Raw genomic sequence first — 16,044 nt, 5'->3', positions numbered from 1 at the left:
ACAGCGATATACGATACTTATAAAAATTATAGTGTTCGTCAAATTGTCATATTATAAATAATGCTTTCTTGGAAATACTCAACTAGATACCCACATGAGATAATGTTCAGCTGTATTATTTAATATTTATAATCAGAATTACACAACACAAACTTCGCAAAAGTATTTTTAAACATACTAGGCTGTTTATTTTATTATGATAGACAATTTATGTGTTAGGCACTTAAGTACAATACAATTAATTCAAATAGGTACGATCGATTTTAGTTTTCTGTTAAAATAGACTAAAAAATTATATCTAATAAGAAATAATTCCTAAAAAAATGTTCTACCCTTTTTTACGTCGCTGGTACTACTTGTACTCCATTTCTCTGGTACTTGGATTATTTTTATAATTTGATAAGGTATATTTAATGCAATCTACCAGACATTGAGTTTGTGCCTCATCATTTTCAATAGCAATATTGTTTTGTAACGCTAGTAGATCGCGCTGTGATTTCCATAATTGAAGAATAATGTAAATCCTTTGGGAAATACATCACAGTATAATATATAAATATATTGTTGTAAATTATTATCAGTAGACGTTGATAAGAGATCAAAGACAAGAGTCAAATTGAAACATTTTTGATCATCATTGCTACTAATAATCTATATTCCAACTATTTCCTATTTTTGTAATCCGTATTTAGTAATTCTGTGTGATTCAGTGTGTTGATCGTTTTCCAGGCCGTGTGAGTATCTTTTGATTGTGAGTGTTTAACGTTCTCATTTTCTGTGTACTTAAATTTTTATAAACGCTTTACTACTAGTCATTTGTGTTAAAAACAATTTTAATTTTTCTAAAAATTAGATACCTACAGTCTACACTATATATCGAAGTTTTTGTTGATTAAAGGTTAGTAAATTATTATTGATTTATAATTTTGATTATTTTGTAAAAGTTATGGTTTATTAAAGTTACACTTTATATTATGAATAACAAACTAATCTTTTGTGAGTACACATTTGTAAGTTTAATTTTATGTATGTACCTATAGTTGAAATGAAATCTTCAGTACTTCGTCCAATTTGTAATTGTAATTATTTATATTTAAAAATAATAGAACTACTTGGTTAGAATAGGAAAATTAAGGATAAGAGTTTGAAATCAACAATGATTATAATAACTTTTTATCACGGTAGTTTTTACTCTTTATTTCCTCTCCAAAAATTAGTTAGGTAAACTAAAGTTCTTAGAATTGGTTTTCTGTGAATGACATAATAATTAAGTTATTTTTATTCTAAATTTATTTTGTAGTAAAAACATAGAAATTGTATTTTTGTTTAAAAATTCAAAATTAATTTTAGATTCAAGTTTACTTATTGTTGATAGTTAACAAAAAAATTATTTACTTCTTAATTTAAAATAAAATAAAAAGTGAATAGTTAAAATCTATACTAATTGAAATATGTAGTAAATAGTGGTGATAGTGAATATTATTTTTATAGTTATGTTGATATCAGATAATTTATTACCTAAAAAATATAATTATTATTATCAAGATTATTTATTATTTAATAATATTTATTTATGAAATACTTTATAAAGATTCATGTATAGATACCTCTAGGAGGAAATTTATGGTTAGACTTCTTTTATTTTGAATTTTATCTAAAACTATATTATAATTATTCTCATTTTGAGATGCTTATAATCTGCGATATGACATAGGTATGTAGTTATAAAATTATTTGGTTTATAATGTTTATAATTGTAGTAAAACATTGTTATTAAAAATTATCATTTTATCTATTTATTTAAAATGAGTTATACTTGTATTTTAATTAGAACATTGTTTATATAATGTATACATGATTTTATTTAAGTATTTAATCTTATTGAAATATGAAATGAGCTATAAATAACTAGTAAACAGTACCTTGTGTATTAATGTTACGTGTTAATTATTTTATTATTTTTATATTGTATAATATAGTATTTTATTTAGTTATATATGGATATATTATTTTCTACCAAATTTATCGCCCTAGAATGTTGTAAAGTGGTAGTGTAATTGTGTTGTATCTTATTTATATTTAAATTTATAACTTATTATTATTATTTGCATTGAAATTGTTTTGCAAGGCATATGAAAATGAAAAATAATTTTATTTTTAAGCTTAAATCTTTTAATTAGTTGGATAGAATTGATTTTAGTAATTATAGTAAGTATGCATTTATAAACTAGTTCAGTTAAAAACTATTATGATGAAAATTTGATTTTTCTTTCTTCAGTTAATGAAATAAATGAAAGCGATGAGCAACAATATAATTTAAATACAAAAAATTCAGTTGACATAGATAAAAATATTTTTAATAGCTACTATCTAATAATATTTAGCTTAATTATCAGGGTTTTGTGTCAGAATTATATTATTTGAGTTTTGGTACTATATTAGTAGTGTGCTTAATAATTTTAAAAGAAGGGAATATGAATTTCTGTTTGTTAACTAACTACTAATATTATAGAAAAATAATTGTGTTTTGAAAGCTGACATTTTAGAAATAAATATTGCTCAGTTGTTTTCTCAAAGTTACCTATAACTACATATCATCTAAAACATTTGTTAATTGTGAAAGATTATGCTTTGTAAGTAATGTCTTTCCTCCTGAATGCAGTTATATCAAGAAAAATGTCAAGTTCCCATTAGTCACTCTGTATAATATTACTATATATTTTTATAAAATACAATTTAAAAAAAAAAATCTATTACTGTGACTTACTCAATAAAATGGTGTATTCTACAATTATATTATTAAAACTACAGTTAAACAGTTACTTCTTGCCTATTCTATTTATATTTGTGTTCTGTATACATATGTATAATTTTTGTTTTATTTTTATTTTGTACTTCCTCATATTATAATGTACAATATAAACTAGACTGTATTTTCATGTTTTCTTAGAGATAGTATTTATCTTTATAAAAACTTTACAGTACTCATAGAATGTGGATTTAAATGACAATGACTTATGGTTAAAATGTTAAGTCATTGGGATACTGTAGACATTGTCTTATAAACAATTAATAAAAAATTTATAATTTTAATAAAAGTGTTGTTAAAATAAATCAGTCACCTAATGAGTAATTAGTTCCAGTTGATCAGTATATGATGGGTATTGAGTAGTATTCCAAAATATACAAAATTAAGTTTTCATTTAGAAAAAGAAAATTGGCATTATTAGTTTTATATTTGATTATCTTTACTTATGACAAATAAAAGATTTATTAATGTGTTATTAATGTCACAGATGTATAATACAATAAAAATCTGTAATTAATGGTTGAAAAAATTTACTTTATACACTAAGAATTTCATCTTTTTTTTTTAATTTATTAAAATTAAAATGTTTTAGCATATTACATGCTATTACAAGTTTTATAACATACTAATTACAAGTTACAAATTAAAAATTATTATAGTTATTAATTACAGATTATAGTTAGTTATTGATCTTCATCTGCTTGATTCTGAAAGAAGGAGATCTTGTAGTAGACATGGTTTTAAGCGCCAATATGTTTTAATTTCATCTAAAACATTATTTTTTTTAGTTCCAAACAACTATTATTAGGTACCCATATTAAAACCATGTAATTAACCAATGTGAAGGGGATATTTGTTTTCATAATTCATTATTTCCAATACTATTATTATTTAGAACTTAAATTTAACAATATGAATATGTCATTTATATATAGTGATAATAGTGATGTTACATACTCAGAATTTAAATTAATTACCTTGTTAACAATTCCTATTGATAGAAAGTTACTGATATTTGATAGTGTAGCATAATATTATCATGTTATTTTAAATTTGGTTTTATTGTCTTTTCTTTAATTAGTAGTAATTAGATAATTAGAGTTAATTAATTAACTTTACTTAATATGTGTTTTTTAATTATTAACAAATTATATTATACAATTTGAATATTCTTATCAATTGTCATAGCTCCATTAATTTTCAACTCTACTGAACATTTTGCCATGACATTGGATAATACCGATCAACTAATTATTGTGAATAACAACAGAAAATTTTCAAATAAATCTTGATTCTGAGTACACTGAACCTATAATTTAATAAACTAGAGGAATTATGATTTCAAGAAAATTGTATTGAAGAAAGCTGATAGATTAAATGTAATTATTTGGGAAGTTCAGCTAATATATTTTGTTAAGTAAAAGAACAGAGTGCACTTAAAATTACAAAAATAATAAATAACTTTAACATAATGAATTACAAAAAAAATGTTTATAATAATAGAACTTAAGTAAGAAGTCAGTAATTTTTTTTTTGAACAATACTTTTAATTTTTAAAAAACTAAATATATTTACAAACAAATGGACTTACGCTGTCTAGATTACTATGTTTAGTGTTCCGAACTATCGAGTCTCTAGTGTATGTAATAAATATAGATTTGTTTTCAAATATTTTATAGTTTTATACTGTTTAATTAAAGAGATGTGTTCCAGTGTGTTAAAAATTATTTATATTTAAAATTTTTGTTATTCAATACTATTATTATTTGAAAAAACAAATTTTTATTTTAATAAAAATAAAATAATTTATTAATTTGATAATGTTTTTAAATTGTATTATATATTTTATTATTAACATTTATTCTCTATTTTTATTGAAGAGCATATTTGTATAGAAATATTTAATAAAGTAATTACTAATCAATTTTAATTTATTTATTTTAGAGTCAAACACTGATAGATATGGTACATTTTTGAAAAAAGTAAAATAGATTAAACAAATATTTTTTTGCTCTCTATAATATGCATACCATCTTTATAAAAATGGTATAGTTTTGACGAAATGTATGGTTTTATATTTTTTATTATTAAGTGTAATGTCGTTTTAAAAAATAATTGAATTTATGTATTTATTAAGAATCAATTTAGAAGAATTTATTTTAACTACAAATGGATCTTCGCAGGAAAAATTCCAAATTATTCCAATATGGCACTACACTATTATCACAAAATGTTATTCTTATCATAAAATAATTTTGAATTTTTACCGCCTTTCAAAATACATTATGATTCAACTTTTGAAAGCAATAAAAATATTACACAGTCTATATGAATACACGTCGAGTATTATCGACTAACTTCATGTATTCGCGATTATGTCGAAATGCAAGAAAGCGACGGACATACAGCGGTATGGCGATACATACACGGTCGTACATTTTGAGTCTATACGAAAATTTCTTACTTGGGACTTAATAAAATAATTCAAAACCGATTTTGAAAAGTCACAATGTATCAGGCAAATTTATTAATTAGACATTTTTATTAACACTAATTTCTATTCTTTTTTTTTTTTTTTACTTTAATGTCGTTAATAAGGGACAAGTCATTTGAAAGAGTAATAAAAATATCTTCAAAAATGTTACAAATCATTAATAGCCATAATAAAAGTGAAAGCATTCAATTAAATAAAATAGAATAAGTTGAAGATAATGTATAGATGGTTACCTCAGAAACAGATATAAAAATTAAATATTCAATTGAAAAAGTTAATATAATATGTAGTAATTGTGTTTTACGTTGCGATAAATTCAATATTTGTGTTCATACATTTAAATGCTCTTGCATAAACAATATTATATATTTAAATATTTGCAAACACATACATGCAATTGCTAAGTTTAATATTTCAAATTCATTATCAAAAAGTAAAAAAATATCAATATCAACCATTGACCAAGATTTAATATTAAAAAACGCAGTAGAAATAAGTAATCCATTTTCTTCATTAGATGATGAGATAAAACAAAAAATGGAAATTATGTTTGGAAATACAATCGGTCGAATTTAAATGAAGAGAACAAAAAAAACATTAAACATTGTGATAAAATTATGTCCATTATTTCTTCAGGCACTACTACAGTTAATACTAACATTAATTACAATAATAAATAGAATATAGAAAGACAAAGTCGTTTTAAAATAAAATAAATATAATTTATTTGATACCACTTTATCTACAAATGAGAGCCAACTAATAAGAGATTCGTTAATGGAAGATAGGAATGGTGAAGTATCAAATATCTACTCAACAAATGACCATACTTGCTTTTTGAAAAAAAAAAATAACGTTTTTATTAGATTATAATATATACTAATAAATTATTATTATTAGCATATAATGAAAGTGAATTTTAATTTATCTATTTTATTTCAACTATTATTACTATTATACTTAATTATTTAATAATACACTTTTGTGATAAGAATAACATTTTGTGATAAACAATATATTTTGTGATAATAGTGTAGTGACGCCATATTGGAATAATTTGGAATTTTTCCTGCGAAGAATGAAGATCTATTCGTTTTTAACTAATATTTATCATTAAAGGAAATTATAGTTACATGATAATAAAAATTTGATATTTAAAAAAAATCAAGTTCTTTGCAATAGTACGTTTTGGAATATTCATGAACTTCATACTTTGTGTCTATTAGTATAAGGTCTATAGGAATATTATTCCTCATATGCATATTTCATTTTCAAAAAAGCAAACTGATTTTTTATGGGCTAGATTCATATTCTAATTTTTGTTTAAGTACTTTTTGTTGATAGTTGTTACACGAAATCTACTGTTACTACACCTATTTTTATCTACTTCAGCATTTAGAGTGTCAACTTTAATGAAATCGTCTATATTTAATCTATATACTATGGTACCAACCTTGCCTACGTTTTAGCGCCTTATTGCCCTACGAATGATGACTAGCGAGGCTTACGACTTTCTACACTTTAACATCTAACGACTTTTATTTAAAAAATTGAAAATATCAATATTGTACATTTCTACCTCTACAAACTGTTATTGGCTAACCTGTTTCATTTTTTTCCTTTGAGTTTGGCAACGGCATTTATTTATTACCGCGTTGCCAGACTTTCGACAAAACTAATATTAGCGTTAGTTTTTAATATTTCTATTGTTTTTATGTTACGAGTCTAAAACCAATAGAAGAATATTTCGGAACGTGAAAATTGTTTTGCCTTAGTCATTTTTTGGTAGTATATATAAACATAAACTATAAAAAAATAATTAAAATATTTGCTCATAAATTTCGCGTCTTCCAAGTCGGTAACTGTTGGTCGTGATATCCCTTAAAGCAGCCACACTGATACTACTCATACTAAGCGTTCTTTATTATTGTTTGCCTATATCCCCTCTCCTTTCCTTTATTCGCATTTTACATTAATCCCACTCCCTTGGTTCATGTCCGTCTAGTAGAACTGTAGAAGCGTAATCCGTCGTCCGATTGTGTTTTGTTGTCCGTTCTCCGTTCATATCGACTGGATTCTCCCGCGGGTTCAACGCCGTCGTCTGTTGATCGTTTCGGATTTACATAGGCTACTTGTGCGCCACTGTCCACTTTGGTCTCGAAGAAATTCATATTGCGTGCATTTTGCTGGCCGTCCGTCTAATCCAGACAATCCGTAAGTTTTGTTCATTTTACGCTACGCTCCGCGTAATCACCTTTAATGCGTTTGTTGCGTGATAATGTTGAAAAAGTCTAACCGCAACACCTTTTACTGCGTTCTCTCCGTTCAATTTGATTCCTGGAGTGTTTTTTTGGTTGTATTGTGTATTGTTTTGATGAGATGCATTCGATACTTATGATGTCTGAGCGATGTGTTGAATTAAATGATTACCCTTTTTGGGCATAGCCAGACATCACCGACTACAAAATGCTCATTGCGGTCTTTTATCACGGATTACTTAACAAATGTGTTTTTGATGTTTTAATACTTAGTATTACTTAAATATATATTTTGTTCTCTTAGAGTAGATAAGATAAACTTATTAAGTTTATTCAAATCGCAGGCTTAAAATTTGATAATTTACAGTATACAACTTGAACTTGTATTTAAACTCTTAGGCTAGAGGTATTCAAACTATGTGTTGCGACGCTTACAAGTGTTGTGTGAGTTAGTGAATTGAGCTGTGGCTGAAAACCAAAAAATGAAATTAATGTAATAATGTGGTAATTATGGAAACAATAATAAAACACTCTAGACAAGTTGGAATGTGTATAAATATTAATAGTTTACAATCATTTGAGTGATAACGCAGTATACACAACCCGTTGAATGTGTATCAATACGTGTATGTTTTATTTTTTTATTAATTTGTATTTATTAAGTATAAAATATTTAATTTAATTTTTTCTATATTACCTATTTATTTGTTAATTGATTTATACAGTCGTATAATAAATAAATATTAATACATTATATTAATTAATATACATAATAATATAACCATTGTTTTTTGAAATTACTAATTTGGGAGCTGTCTAAGTATGCAAAGACAAAAAAGAGCTGTGGGATGAGAAAGTTTGAATATCTCTACCTTAGGCAATAGAATTAAGCACTTTGATTATATTTTTAACTCGTATATATTTTATAGAATTAGCTTATAAGGGCTAAGTTATAAGACATCACATCTATTTATATCTTTTTTATCAGTCTTAATATTAATAGTAAATTTGCGTTCAACAGTTCCAATTTTATGTTGTTAATCTAATATTCAATATACCTATTGTAGAACTTAAATATTAGAACATTAACTGTATTCTCTTTTTAGTCTTTTATTATGTTTTAATTTATAAGTGTGTTATTAAAATTTTTAAATATTTAAGTCTAAATATTATTAATTTTCTTATAAATTTGAATTATTTTAATCTAAAATATAATATTAATCAATATGAAGTAATTATGTAACCAACTTGTTTCAAAGTCCGTATGAATCGGCCTGGTATGTCTTACTGGTATACTACTTACTAAAATTCTTGGAACGTATAATGAATTTATACATATTAATACACTTCAATATTTTCTCCTTAATAATCTTATGACATTCATAACTTAAAGTTTGATTATTATCAATTGATCAATTTATGGTGATATAGTTTTACATGTAATTTACTAAAAAAATACTAATGGTGAATATAATTTATTTTAGTAAACATTATTAAATATTACTTAAAAGAAAACAAAAAATATAAACAAATAATATTAATTATATAAAAAAAATTATTATTATTAAGTATTATATTAATTACTCTTAAAATGTGGCTTTCATATAATTTAGAAAATCATCAAAAATTGGATCTCTTGGTGGATGCTTTTTGTATTTTTCTTTCAAGCAAAGGCGTTCTTCATTGATATTTTTATTTTTATTTTTTAATTTGCTAAAGTATTTAATGTTTTGAGAATAGACTCCAATATTAATGGGTCTGTAAATACATAGCATATTGTGGACGACAAAATTATGGTAGATCTCATATGATACCAGTGAATTACCTATATTTAGATTGTTTATATCATTGTTACTCAATTTGCTTTAATATTTAAGCCTGAGGCCAGATTTATACATAATATATTATTTTGAGAAAAAATTTGTATATTAATTTATAAAGGCTGTATGTTATGTTATCAAACTCAATGTCATGTTCGTAGAATTTGAATTTTGTGGAATAATGTATGACAATATTCCTTGTGGCTTGGTCCCAATATAAATCACCATAGTACACAATTATAATATATTTACATGTAGATATTATGTAGGACAAGCAGTCACAAATAATTATTATACACTAATTATTAGTTGTATACAATTAACTGAAAGATATGAAAGCAAAGTAGGTACTTTAAAATATTCATTTGAATTCTTTTACTTAACAGATGTGTGCTTTAAAATATTAAATTTAAATAGGTATAAGTTATTGTTTTATTTTTTATCTGATATGATAGAAGTATATGAAATGGTTCCTGTCACCATTTTATTATTATCAGGTTAATTTTTCCCCAATTAACCAACTAAAATCATATAAAGTTTTCAATTTGAACAGTTAATAAGTAATTTTTAATTTCAACACCAAAATATTAGCTTCTAGGGATAATATTTAAAACTTTAATACATTTTTAAATGTTTGTACTTAGAATTATATTTTGAGTTATATTATTATTTACAGAAAAATGTCCGGTATTGCCTTAACTCGATTATCGGAAGAACGTAAAGGATGGAGAAAAGATCATCCATTTGTAAGTACTATATCACTTATAAAATATAAAACATACTATACAATAAAAACAAGCAACTTACATTTAATAATTGGAAACATTTTTTTTTTTCATCTTAAGGGTTTTGTTGCTAAGCCAGGCAAGAATCCAGATGGTTCTTTGAACCTCATGGTTTGGGAATGCTTCATACCAGGAAGAAAGAGTGTAAGTATTAATAAAATTGGTTTTTTATTTAGCTGACTGATTAAGTTAGTAGAGTATTGAAGAATTGTTCACTAAATTAGAATCATGTTTTAGATTAATGTATGTATATATTTCCTAGCTATTTTTTATTTATAAAGCTTAGTTATCTAATTAATCTATATAAAACAAAATTGATTTTGTGTAAAATTATCAAGTTTTTGTATCATTGTTTTTCTTTATCCTGAATATTTCGAAAAGTATTAAAAAATTTCTCTTTGTAAAATACAAAGTAAATTCAATTTATTACCAGAGATCCCCCTCAAAGGTTTTACAATCAGAGAATGTTTTTCTTCTATTAGGCATTTTCAGACAACATAGCACGCTACTTATTATTTTTCCTCTACTAGGAAAATCTATGAACCTTAACCTAAAATTTATTTTTGAGAGAAATAAATAATAACTACATTATATTTCTGTGTTTTTATGTAAGGAATCATGTTACTAAAAACAGAGTATTACAAAAATCAGTCAGAAAAAAACATGGTATTCAACCCAGTTGTTAAAAGTCTAATATATTCATTGCTTTGCTAAGAGTCTTAAAATATGTCTTATGTCTGTATTAATAATTATTGATACATTTTAAATAATTTTTTGTATTAATGTTTTTATTAGACTCCTTGGGAAAATGGAATGTATTTTTTACGCATGATCTTCAAAGATGATTACCCATCCAGTCCACCTAAATGTAAATTTGAGCCTCCATTATTCCACCCTAATGTGTACCCTTCTGGTAAATATAAGCTATATTTATTATATACATTTATAATATTAATTTTTAACTTATATAAATATCAATGTTGTTAATTCATGATAAAAACTAGGTACTGTGTGCTTATCATTATTGGATGAAGAAAAAGATTGGCGTCCAGCTATTACTATTAAGCAGATATTGTTGGGAATACAAGATCTTTTGAATGAACCCAACATCAAAGATCCTGCTCAAGCAGAAGCATACACTATTTATTGGTAATAATATTTAAACGTTAAATAGACTAATAAGCTTTAAAAATATTTTATTATAAAGTAATTGCTCATTAAAGTGAGTGTATGACTTGCCTAAGTCAATACATGGCATATTCTCTCTATAAAACATATATAAAAATGTTTGTGTTTTTAGCATTAATATTAAAGTGAATTTTCTATTATCTAATTTAAAATCAAATGTATAATTTGTATGTTTTCTTTTTATTATATTTCAACTTTCCTGTAACCAGTAAAAATGTTTAACTAAAAAATTTGCATATAATTATAATATTGTGATAAAAAGCTACATACAAAATCAGATAATGTACTGTATATAGATTATAAAACAATTCATTCAAATATTAAAGCTAACTTAATGTTATATTAAAATAATAGTTGGTATTAATTTCAACTTTTTTTTTTTTTTTTTCTAGCCAAAATCGTGTAGAATATGACAAACGTGTCCGAGCACAAGCTAAAGCAATGTCCAGACCTGAATAAGTATAATTGGCAGAAAGAGAAGAAGATGAATTTGAATTTATTTCTTTACCCTATTTAAATAGTAACAATTTTCATTAAGTTTTCACTTCTGTTAATCAGTAAGAAATATTGATGTGTATCAAACTCAACATTAAAGATCCAGTTGCCAGTTGTCTTCTCTTTTTTTTTTTTTTTTTTTTTACATTAAAAGATTATATTCTTTTTTTATTATTATTATTATAGCTGTACTATTTATATTACTACTTGTATTTATAAATATTTTGAGAACAAATTGATTTTAATTGCTACTTTTCTTATACAAAAAAAAAATTAAGGCAATCAAAAGTAGACAAATGATTGGTCATAATTTGATTCCAATTGGTTTTATAAAAAACCTGAATTGTTAATTATTTTGAATAATGTTAAGTATCATTTTTAATTAATTTTCTCTTGATTTCTTGCGTTGATGAAACTGATTTTGTAAAATTGCATATTCTTTTTCTTAACAAATTTAAAATGACCTATCAATTTTTTACTTTTGGTTGAATTTCTTTTTCTAATTTTGCTGTGGTCACTGGTATACAAAGATTGGTTAAATCAAATGTTCTGATATATAAGCTTCCACATTGAATTAGAATTATTATCATTTTTATATCTGGTAAATTTTTACTCAGCAATGCCATAATATGACTGATAGAAAATTGAATCAAACATTTATTTTAAATTAAATAAGTTAAATCAAATATTCAATCTTAAAATTGATATTATATAATATAGTTATACATTTTATATATATTATTATATAAAGATAAACTCAATATCCAGTTTAGTGTAGGACATTAAATTGCTTAATAGTTTACTGGTAATAAAGTATATGAAATAATATTTTAATTTTCATTTGTCAATTAGTAATTACTAATTACAGTTAGAATCAACATAATTAATTAGGTATGATCATAGGCATGACATGAGAATAGAATAAATAGGTAAAACATAATAAGAAGTCGCAACCATAATGTGGATGAAAAATTATTCACCTACGCACTCGTTTCAATAAGGGGTTTTTTCGTTAATTTAATTTGATAGTATGTATTTATTTAATGAGGGTGGGTGGGTGGAAGTCACTTGATTATTAGTGTCATATCCATGTATTATATGCAGAATATGGTCGTAATTATGGCGTCATTCGTTTACCATAATATACCGCGAGTTGGACATAGCTGATGACGTAGGAATGAAGAAGTTCGGGCTGTCTAATAAACAGTAAAGTGAACGTTAACAAACTCGGTAAACCCCATAATCCAGTGTTTGGTTTCGATAACCTAAATTGTAGTCTAGTTCGTTCATACTTCACCGGCTATAATTACGGAGAACTAATGTTCTTTATGTCCTATACCATGTTTAGTTAATATACCGTACTTATTGCTTACGAATTTCAACAAGAGAAACGTGTCTGAAAAACTGGCGTTAATGTTTCAAGATATTACCGTTATTGGTTTTCTTCAATGCTGAGAACTCTGGTTTAGGTATATGGTTATTGTTGTAACACGGCATGTGTTTATTGCCAGAATTATGTTAAACATAAAACATATTCAAATCTAACCGATAATAAACTTTATTAATTCTAACTCCATTAAATCCTTTTTTTTGCAGTAAAGACTATAGAGTATGAAGGATAAACCGTAAATAGCATTACAATTGTTACAAAGACTTAATTTTCTAGGCTAAAATTAAAATTTAAATAAATTGTGTGTATTACATTAATATTTACCCACATTAGTTAAACACCATTCACCTAACCAAAATTCTATGCGACTATGCCTATAAATATTAATGACAGTCAGATTTTTACCTTGATAAATTTAAATCAATTATAAGTGCTTTTTTTCTCATCTTACTAATCTTTTATCTTTTAATTAAAAAAAAATGTGACTTAATAATGCTACCTATGTCCAGCTCTCTTCTCATTTTAACCCGGACTTCTTAAGAGGATGTCGTTCCTTCATGCAGTGTTGTCTTCGTCACAGAATACATACTATAGAAAAATATACGTTCATCAGTTTAATTTTTTATGTTCAGTTTAAATATTAGAATGAAATGATCTGTTTCAAACCCAAAGTTAAGAACATAATCTGTGTTCTTTTGTCGGTTTTTTACGATATTCTAACTTTCAAGTAAGTTATGGGTACGTATAAATGTATGATAAAAATATTAATATATAAAATTGCTCGGTTATTTTCAATTTTTTAAAAAATATGTTTTTATTTGATTAAAAAATCTAAAACGGAAGTATATTTCATCTGTTACGTTAACACTTATTTTATATGCATTGATTGAATTTATGGTTTCTACTGTTTCCAGAAAATTCAGTTTTTGGTTAGGTAAACGTCATTCTTATAGTTTCCTGCTACACTAGTATAAATTGTGAAATACATGCATAATAAACCGAAAAAAAAATGTTAGGTTAACTATATTTCATTAGGAAAGCCGATTAAACCATTATACAATATAGTCATATTATTTTAAGTGTTTTTTATTTTCACATGATCGACCAATTAAAATACGTAATTACTCGGCAGCGGCAGGGCCTGATTTATTGCCGATCAAACGACCATAACGTGTCCAGATCTTTTTCGCATTGGGTGCATTTCAACGCAGAAATCGTTTTCTAATTTTGAAAAAGAGGGTAGGATAATTACTTAAAAGTATTAAAAAAAATGTATTGTTAAAATTTTGTTAAAGATAATAATATAATATAGCAATGTTTTTCATTTTATAAATGTTATAATATATTTAAAAATCTCGAAAGATTCACATTTGTTTATTAAAACTTAAAATTTTCAACTTAAATACGTAGGCTGTCCGATAAATAAGGTACAAAAATATACCGAATAATGAAAAATGAATTTATTACTTTAAAACTTCTACACAATAAATTAGACATATTTTGCTATTTTTCTATATAGTCACCATTTAAATTGATGCATTTTTCCCAACGATGGAGTAATTTGAAAATGCCATCTCGGAAATATGCAGCATATTTTTCATCGAAGTACTCTGTAACTGCATTCATTACCTCCTCTTCATTTTGAAAATGAGTTCCTCCTAAGTGTTTTTTTAACGGACCGAACAAAAAAAAATTTGAAGGTGCCAGATCAGGACTATATGGTGGATGTTGCAATACTTCCCACTTGTTTTCCAGCCAAGCTTTGGTCTTTCCCGCTGAATGTAGGGTCTGGTGTAAGCATTTTCGGAACCCAACGTGAACAAACTTTACGAAAATTTAATTTCTCATGGGCAATTTCATGTACAGTGGTCTTTGGTAGATCAAGTTGTGTAGCCATTTCCCTAATTTTAAGTCGTCTATCCGATCGTAACAATTTTTCGACTGCCTCAATGGTTTCGGCGGTGGACGTGCTTATTGGTTGACCACTTCTTGTTTCATCTTCAACACTTTCTTGACCCAAATTAAATTTTGTACACCAAACCGATACACTTTTTTGAGACATTACGTGCGGGCCATAAACTTCGGTTAATTTTCTATGAATTTCAGTCGGAGAAACATTTTGAAAATTAAAAAACCGAATGACGGCGCGAACTTCTTCTTTTGTGAAACTTAAATATTGGTTTTCCATGTTTATACTTACGTATTCGACGGAACACTAAAGTAAAATAGTCATGTTGCATAGAATACGTTGTTTTTTACATATATTATCAATGCTGGAAGTTTCAAGCCGATATCGTTTATTTTTTACGCCAAAAATAATTTTGTACCTTATTTATCGGACAGCTTACGTACTTAAGGTTTGATAACACGATATAATGTTCCACAAAAGTGGTTATTGAAGCAATTAAAGAAATATCGAAAAGACATATTATTTAGATAGGTACCCACGGTTTTATTTGATACGCGTTTTAGTTCAAATTATTTGTTTTCTTGGCTCAGAATCGTTTTTTTCGTGTATAGGTGTACCTACTCATATTGAATTTTTAAATTTTTTTAATTCATTCATTCTATGTATAGCAGAAGCAAGGTTTCTGGTTTTGTTTTAATTTATGTTTAGAATAATTTAATAATACAGTAGACGCCGCTTATAAGACTCACGGATATAAGGTTCAGTCGCTTATTAGACTCAAAATCGTCTGGAACGGTCCGAACGTATCCAAATACATTAAAAAAAATCGGTTTTAAGACTCAACACTTCGGTTATAAGACTCAAATTTCGTAAAATAAATAATAGAAAATAAACTT

General features: G+C 25.4%; 2 protein-coding genes across 4 annotated transcripts; one reads left to right on the top strand and one right to left on the bottom strand.

Moving 5' to 3' along the window:
• Positions 1–607: 607 nt before the first annotated feature.
• On the top strand, positions 608–11,968 carry LOC112603610 (SUMO-conjugating enzyme UBC9-B). Of its 3 annotated transcripts, XM_025352276.1 has the most exons (7): positions 608–751; positions 854–898; positions 10,058–10,127; positions 10,227–10,310; positions 10,962–11,079; positions 11,171–11,315; positions 11,747–11,968. In XM_025352276.1, exons 3-7 carry the CDS (start codon positions 10,062–10,064, stop codon positions 11,811–11,813), a joined length of 480 nt encoding a protein of 159 aa, XP_025208061.1. In that variant the 5' UTR covers positions 608–751; positions 854–898; positions 10,058–10,061; the 3' UTR covers positions 11,814–11,968. The 3 variants fall into 3 exon arrangements, with proteins under 3 accessions (XP_025208061.1, XP_025208060.1, XP_025208059.1); XM_025352275.1 differs by having other exon boundaries at positions 608–898; XM_025352274.1 differs by lacking the exons at positions 608–751; positions 854–898 and adding an exon at positions 7,292–7,517.
• Positions 11,969–14,953: 2,985 nt separating this feature from the next.
• On the bottom strand, positions 14,954–15,427 carry LOC112603664 (histone-lysine N-methyltransferase SETMAR-like). Its single transcript, XM_025352353.1, has one exon. It carries the CDS (start codon positions 15,425–15,427, stop codon positions 14,954–14,956), a length of 474 nt encoding a protein of 157 aa, XP_025208138.1.
• Positions 15,428–16,044: the final 617 nt, after the last annotated feature.

The sequence above is a fragment of the Melanaphis sacchari genome, unplaced genomic scaffold (genome assembly GCF_002803265.2).
Source record: "Melanaphis sacchari strain LSU unplaced genomic scaffold, SCAv2.0 Contig10_pilon_pilon, whole genome shotgun sequence".
In the NCBI taxonomy this organism is placed as follows: Eukaryota; Metazoa; Arthropoda; class Insecta; order Hemiptera; family Aphididae; genus Melanaphis; species Melanaphis sacchari.
Note: the sequence above shows the minus strand (reverse complement) of the source record. Positions and strands in the feature narration are given on the sequence as shown.